At 34.9% G+C, this 23,948-nt stretch overlaps 4 protein-coding genes and 1 pseudogene across 7 annotated transcripts; 4 read left to right on the plus strand and 1 right to left on the minus strand.

The window, feature by feature from the left end:
• Positions 1–1,633: 1,633 nt before the first annotated feature.
• On the plus strand, positions 1,634–2,381 carry LOC139851718 (ATP-dependent Clp protease proteolytic subunit-related protein 1, chloroplastic-like). Its single transcript, XM_071840868.1, has 2 exons — positions 1,634–1,847; positions 1,936–2,381. Exons 1-2 carry the CDS (start codon positions 1,653–1,655, stop codon positions 2,020–2,022), a joined length of 282 nt encoding a protein of 93 aa, XP_071696969.1. The 5' UTR covers positions 1,634–1,652; the 3' UTR covers positions 2,023–2,381.
• On the plus strand, positions 2,139–7,711 carry LOC139855102 (protein CHROMATIN REMODELING 5-like; annotated as a pseudogene).
• On the plus strand, positions 7,146–10,770 carry LOC139852058 (protein CHROMATIN REMODELING 5-like). 3 transcript variants are annotated; one of them, XM_071841276.1, is made up of 4 exons: positions 7,146–7,296; positions 7,366–8,191; positions 9,529–9,885; positions 9,982–10,770. In XM_071841276.1, the coding sequence occupies exons 2-4, from the start codon at positions 8,189–8,191 to the stop codon at positions 10,435–10,437; spliced, it is 816 nt and encodes a 271-aa protein (XP_071697377.1). In that variant the 5' UTR covers positions 7,146–7,296; positions 7,366–8,188; the 3' UTR covers positions 10,438–10,770. The 3 variants fall into 3 exon arrangements, with proteins under 3 accessions (XP_071697377.1, XP_071697375.1, XP_071697376.1); XM_071841274.1 differs by having other exon boundaries at positions 7,412–8,191; XM_071841275.1 differs by having other exon boundaries at positions 7,146–8,191.
• A 1,520-nt stretch (positions 10,771–12,290) lies between these two features.
• On the plus strand, positions 12,291–16,687 carry LOC139855446 (serine--glyoxylate aminotransferase). Of its 2 annotated transcripts, none has more exons than XM_071844669.1 (6): positions 12,291–12,436; positions 12,935–13,145; positions 13,559–13,843; positions 14,257–14,623; positions 15,548–15,758; positions 16,434–16,687. In XM_071844669.1, the coding sequence occupies exons 2-6, from the start codon at positions 12,941–12,943 to the stop codon at positions 16,569–16,571; spliced, it is 1,206 nt and encodes a 401-aa protein (XP_071700770.1). In that variant the 5' UTR covers positions 12,291–12,436; positions 12,935–12,940; the 3' UTR covers positions 16,572–16,687. The 2 variants fall into 2 exon arrangements, with proteins under 2 accessions (XP_071700770.1, XP_071700769.1); XM_071844668.1 differs by having other exon boundaries at positions 12,293–12,436; positions 12,930–13,145.
• Positions 16,688–20,981: 4,294 nt separating this feature from the next.
• On the minus strand, positions 20,982–21,386 carry LOC139855103 (ethylene-responsive transcription factor ERF098-like). The gene has a single exon (XM_071844350.1). It carries the CDS (start codon positions 21,384–21,386, stop codon positions 20,982–20,984), a length of 405 nt encoding a protein of 134 aa, XP_071700451.1.
• Positions 21,387–23,948: the final 2,562 nt, after the last annotated feature.

A 23,948-nucleotide genomic window follows, 5' to 3' on the forward strand; every position in this document is an offset into this window, starting at 1 on the left:
ACATGCCAACTAACCTCAGTCACCACTCTCAGTGCTCTAATTGATCACCATCGAATTAAACCGCTTATTTTGTTGAAACATCAACCAAACCCGAGCAACCCGTCGAACGCGTTCTATCATACACCTTCGAAAATCAATTACCCTTAGTGACTAGGAACCCTAATCCGCCCGCATATTCCATAAATCCTGGAATATTGACCAAACACCATTGGTCATCCCGTTTCCAAACCCCGCAAGCACCAAACTTCCCGATACTCCCACTATCGACTTTCAACGCGATGCATCTTGTTCGTTACAACATCGCCCAAATATGAGTTAAACCACCCTACTGAGCTTCCGTAACAAACCCACATCCATGAAACACATCTTGTATCGCTCGAAGTTTCCGAGACAAAACCATCTCGCACTCTCGTCATCAAACCCGAAAAATTCACCCTGAAAACTGCCCAGATTCAAAAACCGTATCTCAAGATCCAATGGTCAGATTAGCCTCATATTTTTACCACGTGTAGATCAGCGTGTCTTCTATCCACAACCAAAAGATCAAGTCGATCCAATGGTTAACGAACCCGATATGAATTTTCTACTACAACAGCTCCTGAAACTCCGATTTTGAAAGTTCAATCATTCTCTCGCACGGGATCGCGAAGAACGAGAACTCGGATCCGACACCCGGATCTCCTGAAAAATCTCTTTGCAACAAACCCATCGACGTGACCTATGACTCCGTAACCCTTGAAAAAATTACCACCATCATCATACAAATGATGCGTACGATTGCATAGTAACTTTTAGAACCGTTAACCGAATTCCGATGTGATCAACTCTCCCAAATACAGACATACACATGAGTTCATCGCAACCAACCGAGTCATCTAGTATCGATACATGTTGCAACAAATCCCTCGAACAGTCGTTTAAAAAAAAAAAACCGAAATTGGCTGAGTAAACCTCGCGATCGCAACTAGAGGTCTCGCGGTCGCGATTCGACTATCTTCAGCATCATCGATCTTTTTCTTCTTACTTCCCTTTCGCCATCGTGCCCGTAAAACCGAGCCTAAGCTCTGATACCATTTGTTAGGAATTCGGAAGGCTCCAACAAGACATGTGATGTAAACCAATCACTAACTCACGAACGATAAACGAATAATAAAACATAGAACGATAAAGATAAACGACACGAGATTTTAACGTGGTTATATCTCAACTCAAAAACACAGAGAATGGTTTACTCCACGGGCGCAAACCAGATATTTTTCACTATATTTTTCGTGCACATTGTTATGGGTTACATCAAGGTTGTAGATCTCAGATCTCGGGGAGATCTCGTTTGTACATTTTTAGGAGATCTCGGCATCTCGGAAAAATCTCGGAGAGATCTTGGGCGTTGACTTACATTAACTTTTTAGTTTTTATAATATAAATTTATATATATAAATAAATAAATATATGTATATTTATGTACATTTTTACTAGATTTTATAAGAAAATTCAGGAAATAAGTGAAAAAATTATGAGATTTTAATGAGAAAATTCCATAAATGAGCAAGAAAATTCGATAAATTGTAAAATTAAATTCGATAAATTGTAAAATTGTTGCAGCAAAGTTATACCTACCAAAAGTGAACCGATCAATTGGGGCTGCTATAGACATGTGGATTAAGGCAAAGGAGCTGGACACAAACACGGATTACTTCTTGGAGCTTCTAGAGAAAGGAATTGGGAAACCAAAAGATGAAATCAACAAAGACATCATGCGTCCAAAGTACTTTCAAGCCCAAGAAGCCATTGATTATGGTATTGCTGACAAAATAATCAGTTCAAGAGATAATGTTTTTGATAAACGGGTAGGTCGTGTTCACATCATTCAACTTGATTGATTATTGTATGTAAAGTTGTGTTAATTTCTTGATTTATTATTTATAACTTGGTCAGAACTATGATGAGCTTCTTGCACAATCAAAAGCTGCAAGGAGAGGAGCAGGTGGTGGTGCACATGCTGCTCCATCTGGATTTAGGTAAATTTGAATTCAAGACCCACCCTTTGATGAACCTGTTTGCTGATACAGAATATATTTTTAAGGGCAAGTGTTTTTGATTCTGTATACCCTCCATTGGCACCTGATAGTGTTTTTGGCATGGACCCTAAAGGCTTACTATGGTTGAATGTTCAGGTGGGTTACGTGGGACCCATGTAATTTTATGGGCCCTGTTGTAAAGGTTGGTTGTGCCGGCCAACGCGTCAGTTTGGGGACTAGCATGTCCCGAGTTGCCAAAAATGCTTTAAAATGCTAAAAAGTCGGGTCCGAATTTGACGAGTCAAAGTCGGTGAAAGTCAAACTTTGGTCAAAAAGTTTGTATTTTTAAAATTAGATCTTTTGTGCCGATTATCTATGTTTGAAATATATGTTTTATGTTAAATTTATTTATTACTAAAAGTCAACATTGGTCAACGCCTAACTCGTCCTCGACTTGACTGACTCGTCCCTCCAAGGTCCCGACCGACTCGTCCCTGACTCACTATTTTCGGCACTAATCTAATCGGCACGAATTTTATCCGGCAAGAAGTCTGTCCAGTACAAATGTTATTTGGTATGAATTCTATCTCCGCCAGTTGTACTCTACCGTAGCCATGACGAATTGCCGCTTGATTGTAGCCCGTTGACTTGCTCCTTGTCAGATGTTGTCTTTAATTTTTTTATCGAGGCATTTTGTCAATGCAGCGTTGTCATCACGGGTCTATCTTAATGCTAGTTGTTACTGTGACAATCTTTATGTCCTTGCCCTTGAAAATATTATCTCCATTGTGTAATTCAACAGCAAGGATGAATTTGTTCAGACTTATAAGAACCTTAGTTCGTTTGATGAAATCGAGGTTGCGTTTTACATCCTTTTGCATTTACTTGTGTAGTTCCCTCTTTTGCTTATCTTCATATTGACTGCGAGCTATTTGTGTGAGTTTCTGTATATTTTCCCTACACCAAAAGAGAGAAGTTAGAAATATTATGTGCCTGTTACAAACTCTCGTTTTTTCTTCATGAGGTTAATCTGTCATGTATTATATTTTCAAAAACAGTAACTTTCATGAAAATTGGTTTTGGAATCAAAATGGTGCAGACATTCTACATTCACATCGATCTGTATCAAGTCCCAAAATGTTGCCTTGCCACATTTAGACCACTTTACACATGTCATTATATTTGAAATTACTCTTTTACTTGGTGTAATCAGTAATGTTCATTGACCTTATGGCCTTCATAATTAACAACACTATGTTCACAAGTTCTTCTGTCTTCTTTTACCCTACTGAAAATCTGGTATACTTTTCTTGCAAATTTGCAGATTTCCCTTTTAAACATTGTTATTGAGTTAAAGAAATGCTGAATTTCGAAAGTGCTGACCGTGGTTATGGTGGGGACTCTATTACTGGTAGCAGTAAACTTGAGCGAGTAATTCTTAGCAGCGGAAAACTAGTTATCTTAGATAAGCTTCTTGACAGACTGCATGAGACAAATCACCGCGTTCTGATATTTTCACAGGTATTTTGACTGCATAATTGATTGCAGATAATAGCTATATGAGTCTGTCTATAGTGAATGCTCTTGTATACGTTGCTTACTCGGTCTAATGAGCGTCTGTAGTGAATGCTCTTGTATTCGGTCTAAATGAGCAGGTAATTTTGATTATTGAAACAGATGGTCAAGATGTTGGATATTCTAGCTGACTACTTATCAATTAAGGGTTTCAAGTATCAGAGATTTGTTGGTAGTACAAAGGCTGAGGCACGTCACCAAGCTATGGAACATTTTAATGCACCCGGCAGTGATGATTTCTGTTTTCTTCTTTCAACTCGTGCTGTTGGTTTAGGTATCAACATTGCAACAGCAGATACAATCATTATATTTGACTCTGACTGGAATCCGCAGAATGATCTACAGGTTTGGGGCTAATGGCTTTGATCTTCCATACATATAAGTACCCTGGTTTACTTAGCTTGACAATTTCAATCATTTTGGTCTTGTGTAGGCAATGAACAGAGCATATAGAATCGGACAACAGGAAGTTGTTAATATCTACAGGTTTGTGACAAGTAAGAGCGTCGAGGAAGACATCTTGGAGCGTGCAAAAAAGAAGATGGTATATTCATTTTATATGTTTAACAAGTTGAAAGGTTTATATGTATCAGTTTATATGTTTAACAAGTTGAAAGGTTTACAATATAGTATATTTTATTTGTTACTTAGTCTGATAAAGATAAGTAATTCAAGTTATTTTCGTTTCAGGTGCTTGACCATTTGATTATTCAGAAACTAAATGCTGAGGGAAGGTTGGAGAAGAAAGAAGCAAAGAAGGGAAATGCATTTGACTAGGTATTGATCACAAGTTTGATCATGATAGTTGAAGAATCAGGAAATGGTTATCTAGGTGTGTTGCATGATGAAAAAAAGCTAGTGAATCTTTTCGATATTTTTGGGATCAAGATTCTTAAATTTCAAGGAGTGGTAGTTCCATTTATAGGTACCATCTAATATATATTTTTATGGTTCCAGAATGAGTTATCAGCTATTTTGAGATTTGGGGCAGAGGAACTGTTTAAAGAAGATAGAAACGATGAAGAAAACAAGAAGCGTCTGCTAAGCTTGGATATTGATGAAATTCTTGGAAGAGCATGAATTGTTGAGTGCATTTAAGGTAAGAATGCCATTTATTTCTTTAATGGTTTCAGATACCATCTTGTACATATAACTTTTTTCAGACTTCTATTTAAACTATGTGATAATATTCAGTGCAACTGTTTTGGTAATACGTGACTGTATATAGGTCTAGTGTTAAATTTTAAAAAATATCTGATTTGTAGGTTGCAAATTTTTGCTCAGCCGAAGATGATGGGAGTTTTTGGAGTTGCTGGATAAAACCTGATGCCTTTGCACAGGCATACGTGTGTATTCCTTTCCCCAAAACTGTTCATTATTGTAGTCATATTTCCTATTAACAAGCTAGCGACATGATAGAATTGTTTGATGTGCTTACTTTTTTTTTTTCTTCAAAATTTAGTAAGCTTTGGCTCCTCAAGCTGCAAGGAACAGCAAGAGTTATGCTGAGATCAACCCGCCCAGGAAAGATAACAAAAGAAAAAAAAAGAGGGTGTTGAAGTTCAAGATAGAGCTTTAAGGCGTCGAAAAGCTGATTATTCTAGTTATCAACCACCAGCATTTGAGGGAGCATCTGCACAAGCAAGAGCATGGTCATTTGGGAGCTTGCCGAAGAGAGATGCTACACGTTATTTTCGTGCGGTGAGATTCTTTGTTTTGCTTTGTATATTTAATGGTCAAGTAAGTCGTGGTACACTTACTTAGGTCCAAAACATGGATAAATCCTTCTTCATGCTAACTTAAGTCCAACTTTTCTTCTAACTCAGTCATCTATCTGCCCAAACAGGTTTGCATAAGAATGTTCAACATTTGATTTCTCTGTGTCAACTTCTATCTTATCTTCATGTTGCTTTTTATCTGTCCAAACAGTTTTAGATTACAAATATTTGCATTTGATTCTCACTGATTAGTTGACCTGTATACAATCTTCATATTGCCTTTTTGGTGGTGTTCTTAGAGTTACCAGTAGTTTCAATAAAGTTGCCACTAAATTAGTATATTTTGGGGGTAGTTTTTCAAATTGAAAAAAGCAAGGCAGTAGGAGAGTAATTAATTTAAATGACAAAATTTCATTCCTCGTCCCTGAACTTTACATCGACTTTGACTCCCGGTCCTTTTTCTTTTTTTTGTGCATTCCGAGTCCCTAATGTATCATAAATCTACATCCCTCATCCTCCCGTCTATTTTCTGTCTATTTTTCCGTTACCCTCCTATCACGTGCAGAGCATGTGAGGGTAAAAAAGTCATTAAACTACAGGGATGAGGAGCGTAATTATGTCTTCTTCTTCACATAACAAAGTTATCATCTTTTATTAAATCCCATTTATCACCCACTCATTCTTTAGAAAAAAAAAATCAAAATCCCAAATGGACCCACTTCAATTCTTCATCTTCTTCAATCTCATCACATTTACAATCACCACCACCAAAATCCGGATTCACTCGAGTCAAACGTGAAGGTTCATATATATATAATCCAAAAACAACATCTCAACTGCTGAAAAACCAATTTTTGTTTTTTTAAAGTTTGACTTTTTAGTTGACTTTTGGGTTTTGAAAATCGAGAACAAAATTGGAAATTGTTGGAATGGAAAGCTTGGTAATCCTTTCGTGAAGGTGTGTTCAAAATACCAGAAGCTAATTCGTTGTCATCACTGAGATCTGCATATTTTATTTTGAAACTAAAATCGAATTGTTCATCGATTTTGGTTGTGTTTCTGCAAAATCTAAGAATGGAGATGTGTTTAATGGTTGATATTGCAGCTATTTGCAACTTTTCATGAAGTTTCATGGAGTTTTGAGGTGTTTTCCATTAACACCACCACCAACCGCCGCTAACCACCCATCTTCGGCCACACTCTTGGTGTTCGAAAACTTATGATGTTGCTGTTCAAAAACATAAAAAAAAAAAAATACACACACACACATATATATATATATATATATATATATATATATATATATATATATATATATATATATATATATATATATATATATATATATATATATATATATATATATATTGTGTGTGTGTGTATATATATATATATATATATATATATATATATATATATTGTGTGTGTGTGTGTGTATATATATATATATGTGAAGAAGAAACAGCAACACCAGTAGTTACGGGTGGATTGAGTGTAATATTTGTGAAGTTTGGCAGGTGGGACCCACAATTTATTCTCCTTGTCCCTCCTTTTCCATACAAGCCAAAATAAGCCAAAATGGGTGAACCTTTAATAATTAAATACATTTAAGACAAAATGACCTTTTTACCCTCACATGATTTGCACATGACTAAACAAACGGCTGAAATTGACAGAAACTAGACGGGGGACGAGGGATGTACTCTTTTCATAGTTTAGGGACTCGGAATGCACAAAAAAAAGAAAAAGGACCGGGAGTCAAAGTCGATGTAAAGTTCAAGGACGAGGAATGAAATTTTGTCAATTTAAATTGTCTGTTATAAAACCAGGTTAAGAAATTTGGAAATGATAGCCAAATGAGCTTAATAGCAACCGAGGTTGGTGGGTCCATTGAATCTGCACCACTAGAGGCACAAATAGAGCTTTTTGATGCATTATTAGATGGCTGCAGAGTAGCGGTTAGTGGAGGAAGTCTGGACGCAAAGGTTGTCATTAATATATGTTTTTGAGATTGTATTCTTGTTAGTATATCTTTATGGCTTACATCTGTTTAGGAGTTGTAGGAAATGCGGCTGACTGTTAACATAATTCCTCCCCTAGGGTCCTCTGTTGGATTTTTCCAGTGTTCCTGTAAAGGCAGGTGAACTACTAAGTCGCGTTGAAGAACGTCAACTCCTTTCAAAGCGCATTAACCACTACAATGATTCGATTACTCAGTTCCAGGCATTGAGGTACCTGAAACCTGCAACTTGGTCAAAAGGTTGTGGGTGGAATCAGATTAAGTATTTCCTTTTTCATTATCCTCCTGTTTTCTTTGTGAATCGGCTAGAGGTCGTGATTATGGACGAGTCTGGTAACTTGTCAAAGCCGGTTGTTAAAAACAGGCACTTTTTGGTATAAGTCCGGTTAGATTGACCTTGACCACTTGGTTTTCTTAATATTTAGTGTCATAGATAATAACACAGTATCTTTTTGCAAGAATAATCTGGTTTATAAGTAAACTGATGTAGGAGATTCTGTGTTGAAAAAACACTCGGGTAACTTTCAGCCCATTCGAACTTTTTTCTAGCTAAGTTGATCTGTATTCTATCAATTTGGCCCAGTAGAGAGAGAAAAAAAAAACAGAATTGACTACATCATAACTAATGACTTGAAATTATCACTTCATGTATGTAGTATATTTCTTTTATTTTTTCAGAAGATGATGATAGGTTGCTACTGGGTATCCATTATCATGGATTTGGGAATTGGGAAAAGATAAGGCTGGATGAAAAGCTCGGCCTTTTAAAGAAGATTGCTCAGGTGGAGCTTCAGCATCATGAAACATTCTTACCACGAACTCCTCAATTGAAAGAAAGAGCTTCTCAACTTCTTGAAATGGTATGTGTGATGTATATATATATATATATATATATATATATATATATATATATATATATATATATATATATATATAGTGGTAGGATCAAGAGGGAAGTAACCAATCGGGGGGAAGCGTGGGGAAGCAAAAACTTTTTTTTTTTTTTTTCGTTTTTTGTAAAAACTTTGTTCACGAACATTATAGATGGGATGAAAATATGAACATTTAGTAGAGACACTTTGTGATAAATGTTTTTATTTTGGCGGGAAAACGCTCGAAGAAGTAATATATAACAATTATCGTGTTTTTCGAGCGTATGTTGAGGTTTTAGCTATTGGGGTTTAGATATTAGGGTTTAAATATTAGGGTTTAGAAATTTAGGGTTTAGGGTTTAGATTTAGGGTTTAGATTTAGGATTTAGGATTTAGATTGAGTTTTTAACACGAACGGTTTAGGGTTTAGGGTTTGGGGTTTGGTGTTTTGGGTTTATGGAATAAACCCAAAACACCAAACCCTAAACCCTAAACTCTAAATCGGGCTAAATTTTACTTCACAAAACATGAAAAGAAAAACGTTCATATTCTTCACGAACAATATTATCTTGAATGTTATTTTTGTCGATCGTTTTCCCGCCTAAATAATAACATTCATCACGAAGTGTCTCTTCTAAATGTTCATATTTTCGTGTGATCTTGATGCCCGAAAAAAAAATTCCAAAAAAAACGAAATTTTTTTTTTTTTTTTTGCTTCCCCCGATTGGTTACTTCCCCATTGATCCTGCCCCTATATATATATATATATATATATATATATATATATATATATATATTTTATTTTTTTGGTTTGCTTGTCGGCTGCTTTGATTTATTACTTCAATCATATTATTATTTTCCATCTTTAGATTTTATTATCTACTCCCTCCGCCCCACTTAATGTGCATTTTGAAAATGCACACAATTTTCGAAATGTGCAGTCATTACACTGTTGACCAATAAAATGTCACATTTATGTTATTATGGGTTTAAAATTTATTTGATTGGTTGTAATATGAAAATGGACACTAATTCGATTTTAGGACAACCCGAAGTAGTAATGTGGACACTTACTTTGGGATTGGTGGTGGGTGGGTATTCTTTAGGCGTGTTTTTAGTTTTTGATATTAAATTATATCTAGACATTATTTTGCCGTAATGTTCTTGATTCTGGTTATCGATTGTTATTGACCTTTAAAATAGAGTTTTTATGTTTATGGTTGATCAATGCATCAAGCCTTTTTTCATGTTGAGTTTTATTGTTGAAAAGCTCCTCTGGTTGGCTTTTCGTGTCACTGAAATAAGCTCCTGACATTGTTTTGAAGGAACTTGTGGCTGTTGGTGGTGTTAAGAGTTCCGGGAACAAACCGAGTCGAAAGGCTTCAAAAAAGCAAAACGATCATCCTCCCAACATTTCAACTTCCCGTGGCAAAGGAAAACAATCGAAACAAGCATCTCTGGATACAAAAATCCCAAATTTGAAATCGAAGATGACACGTGGCAAGAAAAACGAGACTCCAGCTAAAGAAGAAGGTGAGATGCCAAACACTGAAGAAGTGTATGAACAGTTTAAGGAAGTGAAATGGATGGAATGGTGTGAAGATGTTTTAATCGAAGAGAAAAAGACACTTGAACGTCTTCATAGGTTACAAACTACCAGTGCAGAGCTTCCTAAAGAAAAGGTTCATTAATTGCATCCTTATTGTGTATGATGAAAAGGGTTCCAATCTTTTCGATGAAAGTTGATTAATTTTTACTTTTTGTTGAAATGTCTTCAGGTTCTTCAGAGAATTAGAACTTATCTACAGCTGCTTGGACGAAAAATTGATCAAATTGTTACTGATCATGAGGAAGATTCCAATAAACAAGGAAGTGAGAAACTTCAACAGATCTATACCAAATTCAGGGAAGCTGCAGCAGGAGTTGCTACTTCCCAGATCAACGGAAGAAGATTTAAGAATGAAACATATGATCATTCGTCTACATTACTTGACAAATGCCTTGATACAGCAAAATATGAAGCATGGAAAAGGAGAAGATCCGAATCCGACCCGAATACAGCCCATTTACAACCACATCATCAACATCAACAACAACAACAGCATTTCAGTAATGGTACCACACGTATGCCTGATTCAAGTTTGGGGATACTTGGAGCAGCACCATCTCATATTAAGCCCTTTCGTGAAGATAGGCCTCAAAGAACACGTGGTCCAAAACAAGGTTTCACATGAGGTATCAAGTTCATATATTGCGTCTATAAAGATTATAACACAAGTGCATACTTGCGAGACCTGCGTCAACATAAACCATTTTTTGGCTCAAAGAAATAAAGCATATTCCTTTGTGAAGCCGTATGACAGCACAGTAATTAGCTGGTGGTGGTAAACTGGTATTGAAGATCGTTAAGCGTCCGTCATACAAGAAACATAGGACCAAGTAAATGAAATCATGCAACCATAATGTTTTTTGCTCTAATCTTAGCTCTTGGCTCATTTGTTGCATATAATGGGTAGTTAAGGGATTTTGTAGCACCGATTTTGGATGTAGCAAACAGTTTGTATGTTACTGACTGGTTTAACCAAATATCGGTCACTTTTTGATGCGACTGGCTTTTTCACAAGTTTCAGCTCGGTTTAATGTACATTTTAATCTTATGAATTTGGTTTCAACTTACTCTGCTTCCAAATTGACTTTGCAGTTTTGGTAGATTGGTATCTGTAAACAGAGGTAACGGAATGACAATTCTGAATTTTAAATGAGGTTGCTTATTTCTTGTTCATTCTCATTTTGACTATATTATCAGCATTTGACCTTTCGCACTTAATCGTTTACCAGGAACTTTGTACGAGCATTCCTATACAAGTTTCAGAGTGTCGGAGTTTAATAATACGATGTATTGTTGAAACTTAAAGTTAGAAATGGAGTTTTCAAATTAGAATTAAACCTCTAATTTTATTCCTATTAAAGTATAATGAAGACTTGCTTGCGAGTTGCGACCCATCAGTACACAATTTGGCAGGTTTGATAACTTTAATGCGCTTGTGAATAAACCTCAAATTATATTACTACGTATTTGGACCGAAACGTTCCAGCTCTGTTGGATGTAAAAGGAATCTTCCAGTTTCCGTGGCTGAAGAGAGTACGAGTGTACAACAACTATACAAGTACGCTTCGATAATTCCAAAACCGAGGTGATTGTAATTAATTAGATATTTTGATATCATGTGGTTTCCAATGGTCATGAACAAGATAAACAGATTAGTGTTTCAAAACATAGAAAAACATGTTTTCCTTATTTCAAAATTTTCCATACCTTTGATTGTTGTTATCTTTTTTCCGAGTCAATAAATTATGATGTGGTGTTTTATAAAAATTGGATGTAGAGTTTTCAATATTGTTAATCTATCTTCTTAAATATTGTTAGATGTTAGTTTGTTTTTAAAAAATATATTTTTATAAAAATGGAGGTACTGTTTTGGCTCCCACAAGTGAGGGTGTGGCTTACAAGCATCCTTTCTCTTTATCACATTATCTTTGGTTTCAACCTCATATTTTGTTCCTTAAATGGGTAAGAATCAAGTGGTTGCTAATTATTCAATTTTCCTTCACATTTTCATCCTTAAATCATTTAAAATTACTGTTATGGATAACTAGATGATTAAGTGTCAAATGATTAACATGATTATCGAAATATTAAATACCATTTGGAAGCAAACCAAAATTTAACCGGTAAATTTAATGGATGGATAAGTAACTCAGCCACACAATGTTTCATTAAAAGTCGAATATAATTTAGATATCTTTTAATCTTATGATATCTCGGTTAAAAATGTAATTTGGGTAATTTTTTGTTTTTTTTTGTTTTTTTTGTTTTTTTTTGTTTCTTCTCTTGGACAGAAGATATGATTAGATGTGATATGAAGATGAGACTGAGTAGGTGGCAAAAGCTTATACATACATACATACATACATACATAGATACATATACATAACATTTAACATTTTTATTTATAATAATTAATAAATAAAGATTACTATAAATATAATTGGAGTATTAGCCGTAGGATTCAAAATAAGGCTCACTGGAGTTCTTATCTGTTGTTGTGGGACCCACATATCATCTCCCGCCCTCTTATAAATTCCATTTACTTTTCTTTTTGGATTTTTCATGTGTTTGTTTCCCCTTTCTTTCCTTCCACACATTCATATTACAGAGATAAACACCTTCAGGTAATTTACTATTAATCCTTTTTTATTTTGCTTAATCTTTATGTATCATGTAGATGCTTTGAATTAAACAGTTCAATCGATGATTGATTGTTATGATCATCCATGTTACCAACTTTACGGTTTACGATTGATTCATTAGTTATTCTACTACTTTTACAGCTCTAAAATCTACTCATACACTCAATTTTTGATCTTATATAAATTTTCTGTTGGCCTTTGCAAAATTAAGGATTCGAGTACTTAATTACTCGTAAAAGCTACCATCAAAGGCTTGTTTTAATCTGTACGAAAATGGATTCTAAACGCCATCTTTAATCATCATATACTTAGTAAAGCTAAAAATTTAACCCTTTTTAAGAAAAGTGATTAAAGGTAACATGCGCCTAGATTCAAATTGTGCTTTGAACACTTTTATAAAAAAAACACATGTATTGTTACAGTATAAATTATTGGTATTTATTTACTTTAAAATTATTTTTCCAAATGATTAAAGGTTAGGCAAAGATGGATTACACTTACGCACCTGGAAGGAATCATCTGTTTGTTCCTGGGCCAGTCAACATCCCAGATCAAGTACTTCGTGCAATGAACCGAAACAACGAGGACTATCGTTCTCCTGCAATTCCAGCCTTGACTAAAACTTTACTCGAAGACGTTAAAAAGATCTTTAAGACCACTTCTGGGACTCCTTTTCTCTTCCCAACTACTGGTACATCTTTTATTCATAGTTGACGATAATAATTGGTATCATTTCGTATGAAGTATTACTGATACTGATCTTAGTTCTTTTAAGCTGTAGACAAAACACTTTAATTAAACTATCGTTTAATGTTATAAAAGTTATACGAGTAATATTTTTCCGTGTTGGGGTTAACCGGGAGGGCGGGTAATCCAACCCTATATTGTACTGCTTCCAACCCTTCAATGGCCACGGCAAGATACGAACATGAAACCTCTTGTAAAGATATCAGGGCCCAACCATTGAGCTATCGTTTAATGTTATTGTGAATATATAAAAAAATTAAGAAACTTTTTGGACTTAAAGTCATGTTTGACCTCAAGTGGTCAAGTTTCGGTTTGCTAGTTATAATGAAAGATGCAACTTTTTGGTTATTTGAACAGGTACTGGTGCATGGGAAAGTGCACTTACAAACACCTTATCTCCTGGGGACCGAATCGTGTCTTTTATCATTGGACAATTCAGTTTGCTTTGGGTCGATCAGCAGAAGCGTCTTGGATATAACGTTGACGTGGTGGAAAGTGAATGGGGTTACGGTGCTGACTTGGACGCTCTAGCATCAAAGCTAGCTGCAGATTCTGCTCATACTATTAAGGCCATTTGCATCGTTCACAATGAAACAGCTACCGGAGTTACTAACAACTTGGCTTCCGTAAGGAAAATACTTGGTAAAACCATTTGCTTTTTATGCTAACCACATGATAATACACCTCTGAACTGAAAGTCATTCTTAGTTAGTGTTTAATCAGATAAAGATTCTGGTATTGGGTCGGTTCTTGATAAAACTTACTAAGTTTCTTTGATATGATAGATCTTGATTACATGTAACTTTTTGTGTTTTCTTGATATATGATGATCAAAAATTTACAATTTTTAATATGACCCCATTGGAAAACAAAGTTACCCATCTTGTATATCATGATCTTTTCTATAAATTTAGTAACTTTATTGGATTATATGTAATTCTAAATGTTTTATTTATCTGCCATGATCATAAATGCATAAACTTTATCCGACCCAATTAAAAATCAAAGAAACATAATTTAGACTAAAAAACTAACATTTTTTTGTTGATTCTCAGATCACTACCAACACCCTGCTTTGTTCTTAGTTGATGGTGTGTCGTCCATTTGTGCACTTGACTTCCGCATGGACGAATGGGGTGTCGATGTGGCGTTAACCGGTTCTCAAAAAGCGCTTTCTCTTCCCACTGGTATGGGGATTGTGTGTGCCAGCCCTAAAGCTATTGAGGCTTCTCAAACTGCAAAATCGCTTAGAGTTTTCTTCGACTGGAAGGACTATTTGAAATTCTACAAGATGGGGACATATTGGCCCTACACTCCATCTATCCAACTTTTGTATGGTCTTAAAGCTGCTCTTGATCTCATATTTGAAGAAGGATTGGACAATGTTATTGCAAGGCACACTCGTCTTGGCACCGCCACTAGGTAAGTATCTTTTTTGAAGATTATTCAAACGACAACCCTTAGCGTTGTTACTTACGTGCATTAATATGTTGCACGTAGTGGTTATTATTGACTTTTTAATGGCGTTTATTGAAATGTACAAGTCTTTTTTTCATGTTAACGACAACCCTAAGGGCTGTCGTTAGAAAAAATCATGGATTTATGATGCTGCTTGATCTCAACCAGTGGCGAATCCAGGATGAAAATATAATTCAACGCTAATTTTATTTGAAGGACACTTTAAATTTGCCCCTGATCTCAGCTGTTATTTTTTGAAATGTACCTAACACTGTTTATCATGTTGTGTTATCCATTATTCTATGTTATGCTTCCCCATGATCAGTGGCGGAACTAGGAATTTTTTCACCTAAGAAAAAAAAAATTAAAACCGTAGCAATTTTTTTGGACAAAATATAGAGGTCTTGGGGCAAAAATTTGAGGTTTTTAGGAAAATTTTGAAGGTTTTTGGGCAAAAGTTGAAGGTTTTTGGACAAACTTTGAAGGTTTTGGGGCAAAAGTTGGAGACTTTTGGGCAAAATTTGAGAGTTTTGGGTCAAAATATGTAGGTTTTGGGGCAAAAAAAATAATATCCACTGTGAGCAAATTACACTGAAAATAAGAATCCACTGGGGCCGGCCCCCCCCCCCCCCCCCCCCCCCCCCCCCCCAAGTAGTTTCGCCAGTGCCCATGATAATATTCTTACAGTTGCAGCATATTTGAAAGTTTTTTCATATTCATCCATACATATACATGCTAAAATTCATGTTTTTACCAAATTTCTTTTCTTTTTATAAAGAAGACTGTTTTCAGTGTATGACAAATGGTTGTAAAATCCATAGAAACTGTAAACATAGAATCATAGATGAAATGAACTTTTAAATTTGTAGTTCCTACTGTAATTTGCAGGCTGGCTGTAGAAGCATGGGGCTTAAAGAATTGCACCCAAAAGGAGGAAAATTTCAGTGACACAGTCACTGCGGTTGTTGTTCCTCCGTATATCGATAGTTCTGAGATCGTTAGAAGAGGATGGAAGCGATACAATCTAAGCTTGGGTCTCGGACTAAACAAAGTTGCCGGAAAAGTCTTCAGAATAGGACATCTTGGCCACTTAAATGATGTATATGCATACTTCCATCCATCTTTTTAAACATTTCTCTTTCCCGTTTCATACATTTTACAATGAAAACAATTATGAAAGTTTTAAAGGGTGGTAATATGGATGGGTCGCCAGAATGGGTTCGGGCTGGAATTGGACGGATGAGTTGACCCATAAGCACATTTTTTTCATTTTCATATTTTGTTAATAAATAAATTACTATGCAGGCCTTATAGCTGTCGTTAACACGCATAAAAGTGTTGTACATAGACGGTTATTCAATTGTACAACACTTTTCTGCGTCTTAACAACATCCTATTAGCTACATTTTGGAAAACTTAAAATATATTTAGAAAGTTGTTTGCTTTAATATTTATTTTTGATTTTTGATTACCAAAGAGCCAATGGCTTGGTGGTATCGAGGTTACCCTTGAAGTTGAGGATTCGAGTCCTGCTTAGGACATTTAATGGTGTATATATTTGTGTTAGTATTAAGTGAGTGTGTGAGTTTGCATTTCAAAAAAAATATATTTATTTTTGATTTGATATTTTCAATCTACTTGAGTCTTTTCCCATTATATGATTTGACACGTTTGATATAAACACAAGCGAAACCGACCCGTTCACAAGTGAATGAGTCGAACTGCCACGTCAAAGAATCTGTATAAAACATCATGTTTTATGTTTTGTCTGCAGTTGCAACTACTGGGGTGTCTTGCAGGAGTTGAAATGGTGCTCAAGGATGTGGGTTACCCTGTGAAGTTAGGAAGTGGAGTGGCGGCTGCTTGCGCATATCTACAGAACAACATCCCAATGATTCCATCAAGGATTTGAAAAATCTTGTGTTTATGTAACTGCTACTCATATCTCATTTGCATCAGATACATGTGTAAAGAATACTTAAATCTCTCTGCTCTTAAATATCTTATGAATTTTTTTTATTTCTCTCATGTCATCTTCTTTTGTGAATTGTTCTGTTTCTGAGTATTCGATGGAGAGATTAAAAGACATAACTAAAAATATTGCATTAATAAATTAAAATACAACCAAACTAAACATTATTATTTCGAATAAGATTATTAGGAAGCCTTCAAATATGTTCGATAAGATTATTCTGAAGTTTTTGAAAAAAGAAAGCTTGATGTTATCTTTTTTTTTTTTTTTTTTTTTTTTTTGAAAAGCAACATGAAATATCATTAATAAAAAGCTCGAGAGTACAAATACAACGCGTGGATAGCCCCGAAAACGCAAACTATATCTACAACATTTGATGAAACAAGAGGATACTAAGGAAGAATCCTACAAAGTACACACCAAAAAACTCAAAACAACTCAAAGAAAACTCACGTTATAAACTTATTCGGATTAACCAACCACGATTGCCAATCAATCTTTAAAGTTTTACTTCGTTTCGCAATCCACTCAAAGCTCTTTACTTGAATTTCGTTTAACGCAACCGGCGGATTCCAACACGAATTTTTGAAGACCTTTTTGTTTTGATTTTTACAAATAAGATACCCGCATGCCCATTCTACCGCTTGCCATATTTTTGAACCCTCGTTTGTTGTTTGAATAGATGAAGAACCCCGAAACGCATTACTAATACCCAAAGTCGTATAGCCCGCACCAAACCAATTGTAAACTTTTTCCCAAATCTCATTACTTTTTTGACACTTAAATAACGCATGATCAACCGTTTCAATATCATCATCGCAAAGGGCGCATCGGACGGAATGAAGGTCGATCCCCCTCTTATCAAGTTCCGACAAGACGGGAAGTCTACCCTTCAAAGCCCTCCAAATAAATACCCCCACTTTTTTTGGAACCAAATTGTTTCTTAAAGTTTAATTACTCGAGCCGCTTGAAATAACAATTTTCGAACGAATCAAATCAGTAAGCACCTTAGTCGAAAACTTTCCGGAAGATCATAAATCCCATCGCCACCCATCTTTGCTATCCGCGTCCAACTGAAGATCCTGAATTAAAATCAACAACTGTTGTAGCTCCGTATTCGTTCTACCTCGAGGCGCACGTACCCAATCCCAAGAACCATTACATCGCGAACCATTCCATCCCACTCGATCAATAACCGAAGCTGTTGGGTTTCTTTCCATCTGAAATAACCTTTTGTAGCATTCCTTCAAAGGCGTGTTTGAGATCCACGCCTCCGACCAAAAATCAGTTTCTTTACCGTTTCCAGTAACTTTCTTGAATGACTTTGAAAAATCGATCCCGATTCCATCAATAGTCAAACCTGTTTGAACAATACTACTCCACGAAGACTTGTAAGCAAAATTATGTAACCCACCCGAATTAAGACCCCCAAAATTCCCATAAATACTTTTAATGACTTTAACCCACAAGGAGTTGGTTTCGGTCAAGAACCTCCACCACCACTCTCCGATTAAAGCCAAATTTTTGCATTCAAAGAACCCACATTTAATCCCCCTCCTCAAAGGGACACATGACATTGTCCCATTTAACCCAAGACATATTAGAACCCTCACCCGTCCCGCCCTAAAAGAAAATACGTCTTACACTCTCAAGTTTCTTGAGCACGGACGGCGGGGCACGGAAGAGCCAGAAGTAGTATAAAGGGAGACTATTTAGGACCGAATTAATAAACGTCCACCAAAGACATCGCACCGGGCTTTTCAATCCGTTAATCTTTTAACAAATTTATTTATAACCGGTTTCCAATTACTATATTTATTCATTTTTGCACCTACGTGAAGGCCAAAGTAAATACATGGAAACCTCCTTACCGTACACCCAAAAAACCGAGACATAGAATCCACCTCCATCGAATCTACACCAACACCAAAAAGATTACTCTTATAATAATTGATTTTTAAACCGGATAAAAGTTCAAAGCACTTTAACAGTTTCATAAGATTCTCGATATTATCCCTACTCCACTTTCCGAAAATAATCGTGTCATCGGCATATTGTAAGTGTGAGATTGCAATTTTGTCAACACCGATATCAACCCCAAGAAACTTATTATTTCTAACCGCGGATTTTGTTTGCCAATTCAAACCTTCAGCCGCAATAATGAAAAGAAAAGGTGAAAGTGGATCACCTTGCCTTACACCTTTTCTAAGTTTGAATTCACTAGTAGGAGATCCGTTAACAAGAATGGAAATAGATGCCGAGCTAAGACAACTAAGCATCCATTTCCTCCATTTTTCCCTAAAACCGATAATCTTCATCATATCCTTGAGAAAATCCCAATTCAAGCTATCGAAAGCTTTCTCGAAGTCAACTTTTAAAACAAGACTCGCAACATTGTTTTCTTTTAAGAAGTCAAGAGTCTCATCCGCAATTAACACCCCGTCTAGGATATTTCTACCTTTAATAAACGCACTCTACTCAAATCCCACAAGTTTTGGAATCACCTTTTTAAGGCGATTTTTGTTATCTTAGAAATTAAGTTTTGATATTTGTTATTAAATCAAATTTTTTTTGTCTGAACTTCAAAAAATTCAACAACTAGAGTCTTAGTAAATGTGAAATATCCATATTAATTATCAGTAGTATTTAAGAACAACTTAACTTGTGTAGATCATGAATCAACTTAAATTTTATTGATTTGAAATCAATGTTTAATTATGAAGTCTTTTCAATAATTTAAATGAATGCTATTTTAAAAATAATATCAAAATAATACTCCTACTATTTTTGATATTATTTTTAAAATAGAATTCATTTACCACTATATTCATTTACCACAAATATTATATTGTAATTGTAATTATAATTATAATTATATATACAACACCAAGCTAAAAATAACAAGCCAAGTGGTATTTAACCACACGTGTGTGTTGGATGGGGTGGGATTTCCTCCCTTAAAACATTCCACGTATTTACCCGATTTATGGAGTAATCCCAGGAGGTTTTACTGATGTTATTCCAGGATTTCGGCTCACTCGGTTAGCCCCTCGGGATGGATTAAGAATCGGGTCCCTGTAGTACAATTTGAGTTTTCGCTCGAAATTATGTGTGTGCGTGAAACATGATCGGGTGTGTGAATTATTCCCCATTAGTAATTCCAAATACTTGCTTTATAAAAAGAAAAAAACAAGCCAAGCGTGACGGCTATATCTTTCAAACAATATTCTTAATTAATGATGATACTTTTCTAAGGTATTGATTCTATTAGCCTTTTTTTGTTTGATAGCTTTCGGTACGTTTATGTGCATGTGTATTAACTAATCATGTACTCTAATTCTCTCTTTTTCACCAGATAGATTCGAGATGACGCTTTCAATTGAATCCCTTTGTGATATTGGCATCGTTACTATAAAGATATCGTCACGTTAAGAATCATCAATATCGATTTTATTCATTTTCTTGTTCAGATTGCGTTCACAAATCGAGTATTGTAAATTTCTAAAGACCAATATTCTACTCAATAAAACTATGATAATTAATCAGCGAGTCGAAACTTTTTAACTATTCCGTAATTCAAAGCAAATGGTAACACGGATCCGTAATATATAAAAGCATGGAGGGTCCCCTAATCAAAATGTAGTATCTAGCCCTTTGAGTTACGATGGTTCGAATTTTTGAAATCAACTAATTAGGTGTCTATACTAATAATACTAATAAGATATGACCAAACTATTACAACTCTGTTAAATTTATAATGTCAATCGAAAATGTCACATTTCCTTCATCTCTCGGGCATAAATATAAATTTCATACTAAACACTACTTCCTCCGTTCCATCTTAAGTATCCACATTTCTATTTTGGTATGTCTCATATCAATTGTCCACTTGTTATTTCAACCAATCAAAATATGTTATTCTGAAGAGAGAATATTTGTTATTGGTGAAAAATTGAGTTAGTGCGATTTCCTAAAACTGTGTGCAAAAATTAAGTGGACACTATAGTAGGATGGAGAGAGTAAATAAGTATTTAAGCTTCATGAAATCAATTTAATTAATTATATACTAGTATATTAATCTCGGCACCAATGGACTGAACTAGTTCATACTCCGTCATTAGATATATACACCGCACACATACAAAGGTGAATCTAAAGTTTGAACTACAGTTTGAAAGTAAGTTTGTAATTTATTAGGGTTCACAAAGGTTGAGTTGACCAGAAAATTAACTGGTATCTTACACAGTTACACGTATAGAAACTCTTCTTAGGGGAAAAAGAAAGAAAAAACACATATGAAGCTTAGATCGATCGGCAACGTTGTAGGAAAAACTGTTAAAAAACTGATGATTAGTTGTTCTCCCTTGATGTTTCATAAAGAAGATCCTGTAACAAGCGATCATCCAAATACTCGAACACAATTTTCTCCTTTCCAACCGATGAGCCTCCAGAATTATACGATGTTTTCGATGATGTTCTGTACGAAGGAGGCTCGGGTAGTTTTGAGTAGTACTCATTTGGAAAATTAAGTGTGGCAAGATGACCTCGTAGGTTAAAAGCTGCTTGATCATAAGCACGAGCCGCATCTTCAGCCGTATCAAATGTCCCAAGCCATGCCCTTTGCCCGTTTTTATTCGGGTCACGTATTTCAGCTGCAAATTTACCCCATGGCCTTCTTCTAACCCCGCGGTATCGGGTTTCTTGGCTATCATCATGCATGTTTTTTCCATTTGAAGAACCACCACTTTGATTCATAGTTGTGTAGGTATTTATTTAATATGTAGTATATTGTTGTTATGAATGTGATTGCTTTGTTGTTTTGTAGTTAATATTGATATTGATGTGGGATTTATAGGTGTTGGAAAGTATTGAAATTACAAAGGTGGTGTACGTTAAGTTTGACTTTCAACATGAGAGTCTTTGTTCTAATTAGATGTTAAGGACTTCGAGGGAATTTTAGGAAGTTTCGATCAAATCTATGTTCTTAAAAAAACACTTTTTTTGGTTTAATTTTATTCCAATTTTAGATGGTTTAATGAGATTTTGTGAATATATTGGATGACGGTATCCGTTAAATGAATATTGTTATTATACGATTTGAATAACCATGTAAACAGAACCAACACTTTTAACGGTTGCAATAACATGCTTTTTGACTCAAAATAAGGCAGGAAATTTGATTTTAATTAAGACTAGAATACTTATATTAATTAGTAGATGTACGGTTGGCACAACTCATATGGAGTAATACATTTTACCTTGGGATTACAATAAATCGGATATTCGGATATAAATTGAGTGATGTCATATCCACATAAATATATATTTTTAGTCATCCGTATTCTTATCATATCCGTTTAATTTTGTTACTGCTTGAAGGATCGGCAGAAATCTGTATGTGCCGAGAATTTTATTATTTATTAAAAGAAAAAGATTCAGGTAGATGTTGTCTGGTAGGGCCGATAGTAATACACTGTGTGGGACGGAGTAAGGGCCCTTCTCCGCCCCTATGAGTCGTCCAACAGAAAAGACTTTTTGAATAGGGTAAAAGAACTTGGGGTCACCAATCTCATATCTAATAGATCAAGCAAGTTAATAGATATCAATTGAATATTTAATAGAATATTAACTTAATGACGATTTTGAAAATTAAATTTCGATTATAACAAATGTAAATGTATAATCTTTATGTTCTTGGTTTATTACACATGGTTCATTGTAAATGGTTTGTGGGGCTCATTCTATATTTCAAACAAGGCTATCAAAATTAATGAAATGACACTACCTATTATATTTTGGTTTAATTAATTAATATGCTAGGTCTCATTTCTTTTGAGAATGTATATCATGGATGAGAGAGTTTGAATGGATGTTGATGTGTCACTAATGTGACGGTATATATAAAAGGAAGCTGATCGATGTTAATGGTCTTATTTGTAAGATTTGAGCACGAGACTTCTTGTGAAATATCGATCATCATGTGATGGTGCTTAAAGGGTTCACAACGGTTTTGTGATAGGAGCTTTCTTAAGCTTCTCAATTGAGAAGTCGTTGACATCATTCACTTTTTCAAGCTTTACTTTCTCAAGTTTTACTTTCTAAACAAGACGGTTCGTGATAGAATCATGTGAGCCCATTAAGTTTTTTGGTTGTATTTTGTGTCGTTAAGGTATTATTAGTAAGTGGGTGGTCCATAAAAGTGTAGTTCTTGAGTCTTATGATGCATGCTAAAACTCACAACACCGTAATATGAATATTTTTTTCACAAATATATAAATATTGTCTGCTCATGGACTTGAATACGTACATAACCTTATAGTTACTGATACACTTCAATATCGCTACACCAAAGACCTTTTGGTATAATAATTTAAGTTAAATTAAATGTGGTATTTATTATAGAAATAAATATAACTTGCTTCTTGAAACTATAGATGCTATTATTTGAGCATGTATTCTTGGTGCACGCTCGTCTAGTTGAATATGAATATGTTCTTGATATGATCTTGAATATCTTCGTGTGATCTTTTAGATACTTGATCTTAATGAACAATAAAAGCTAACAACTAATCTATAAAATAAGTTTTGTCAAGCTATGTATATTTTATTATTTGGTCTAAAAATTACGCAATAATAAAAAGATGTAAGTTCGTGTAACTATAATTAGGTTTGATAATGATAAATCAATATGATTAACTTCGATCATATTGATCGATAATTATCTTCCACTTGATCGTCGCTAATAGCCAGCAACATCGACTCGGTTCAAAATTGTCACACACTAAGATAATCAGGAGTTTTTTCTATCACAAGATTTTCTTGTTACTTTGTGGTCACAATAATTAAATTCAGCGTTACACGTTTACAATCTCAATCTATGTTTACATGTTTTTTTTTTTTTTTTTTTACTATTGTATAAATCACCACTCATTCAATAAATTATTTTGTTAGTATTATACCACTTTTTTATTTTGATGGCTATTTACCATATTTATACGTCTTTGACAAACTTTAAGGAGAGCTGTTTTACTATTTAGAAGTTCATGGTTTTTTTAGAACAATAATTTTGGCATCGAATTCTCTCATTTACCACCAACATACCCGTATGAAAAAAAAAATACTCACATTCGACGCGTAAAGCATACCCGAAATACTTTAGGTTAACTGCTTGCCCGCACACCAGAGACACAACCTTGGAGAAAAACTGTGACGATCGCTCCAAATCCATATGGACGAACACGTCATTCATCGATTTCATTGCGAGGTATTTGACCTCTATATGATACGTTTTGTAAACATTGCATTCTTTTAAAAAGG

This window comes from Rutidosis leptorrhynchoides, chromosome 6 (genome assembly GCF_046630445.1).
Source record: "Rutidosis leptorrhynchoides isolate AG116_Rl617_1_P2 chromosome 6, CSIRO_AGI_Rlap_v1, whole genome shotgun sequence".
NCBI lineage: Eukaryota > Viridiplantae > Streptophyta > Magnoliopsida > Asterales > Asteraceae > Rutidosis > Rutidosis leptorrhynchoides.

Coding starts and splice junctions, on each gene's coding strand:
- LOC139855446 (XM_071844669.1), top strand. CDS start 12,941: ATGGATTACACTTACGCACCTGGAAGGAATCATCTGTTTGTTCCTGGG. Junction 13,844..14,256: donor TTCCGTAAGGAAAATACTTG/GTAAAACCATTT, acceptor GTTGATTCTCAG/ATCACTACCAACACCCTGCT. Junction 15,759..16,433: donor ATCTTGGCCACTTAAATGAT/GTATATGCATAC, acceptor TTTTGTCTGCAG/TTGCAACTACTGGGGTGTCT.
- LOC139852058 (XM_071841275.1), top strand. Junction 9,886..9,981: donor CAGAGCTTCCTAAAGAAAAG/GTTCATTAATTG, acceptor AAATGTCTTCAG/GTTCTTCAGAGAATTAGAAC.
- LOC139851718 (XM_071840868.1), top strand. CDS start 1,653: ATGTGGATTAAGGCAAAGGAGCTGGACACAAACACGGATTACTTCTTG. Junction 1,848..1,935: donor ATAATGTTTTTGATAAACGG/GTAGGTCGTGTT, acceptor TAACTTGGTCAG/AACTATGATGAGCTTCTTGC.
- LOC139855103 (XM_071844350.1), bottom strand. CDS start 21,386: ATGAATCAAAGTGGTGGTTCTTCAAATGGAAAAAACATGCATGATGAT.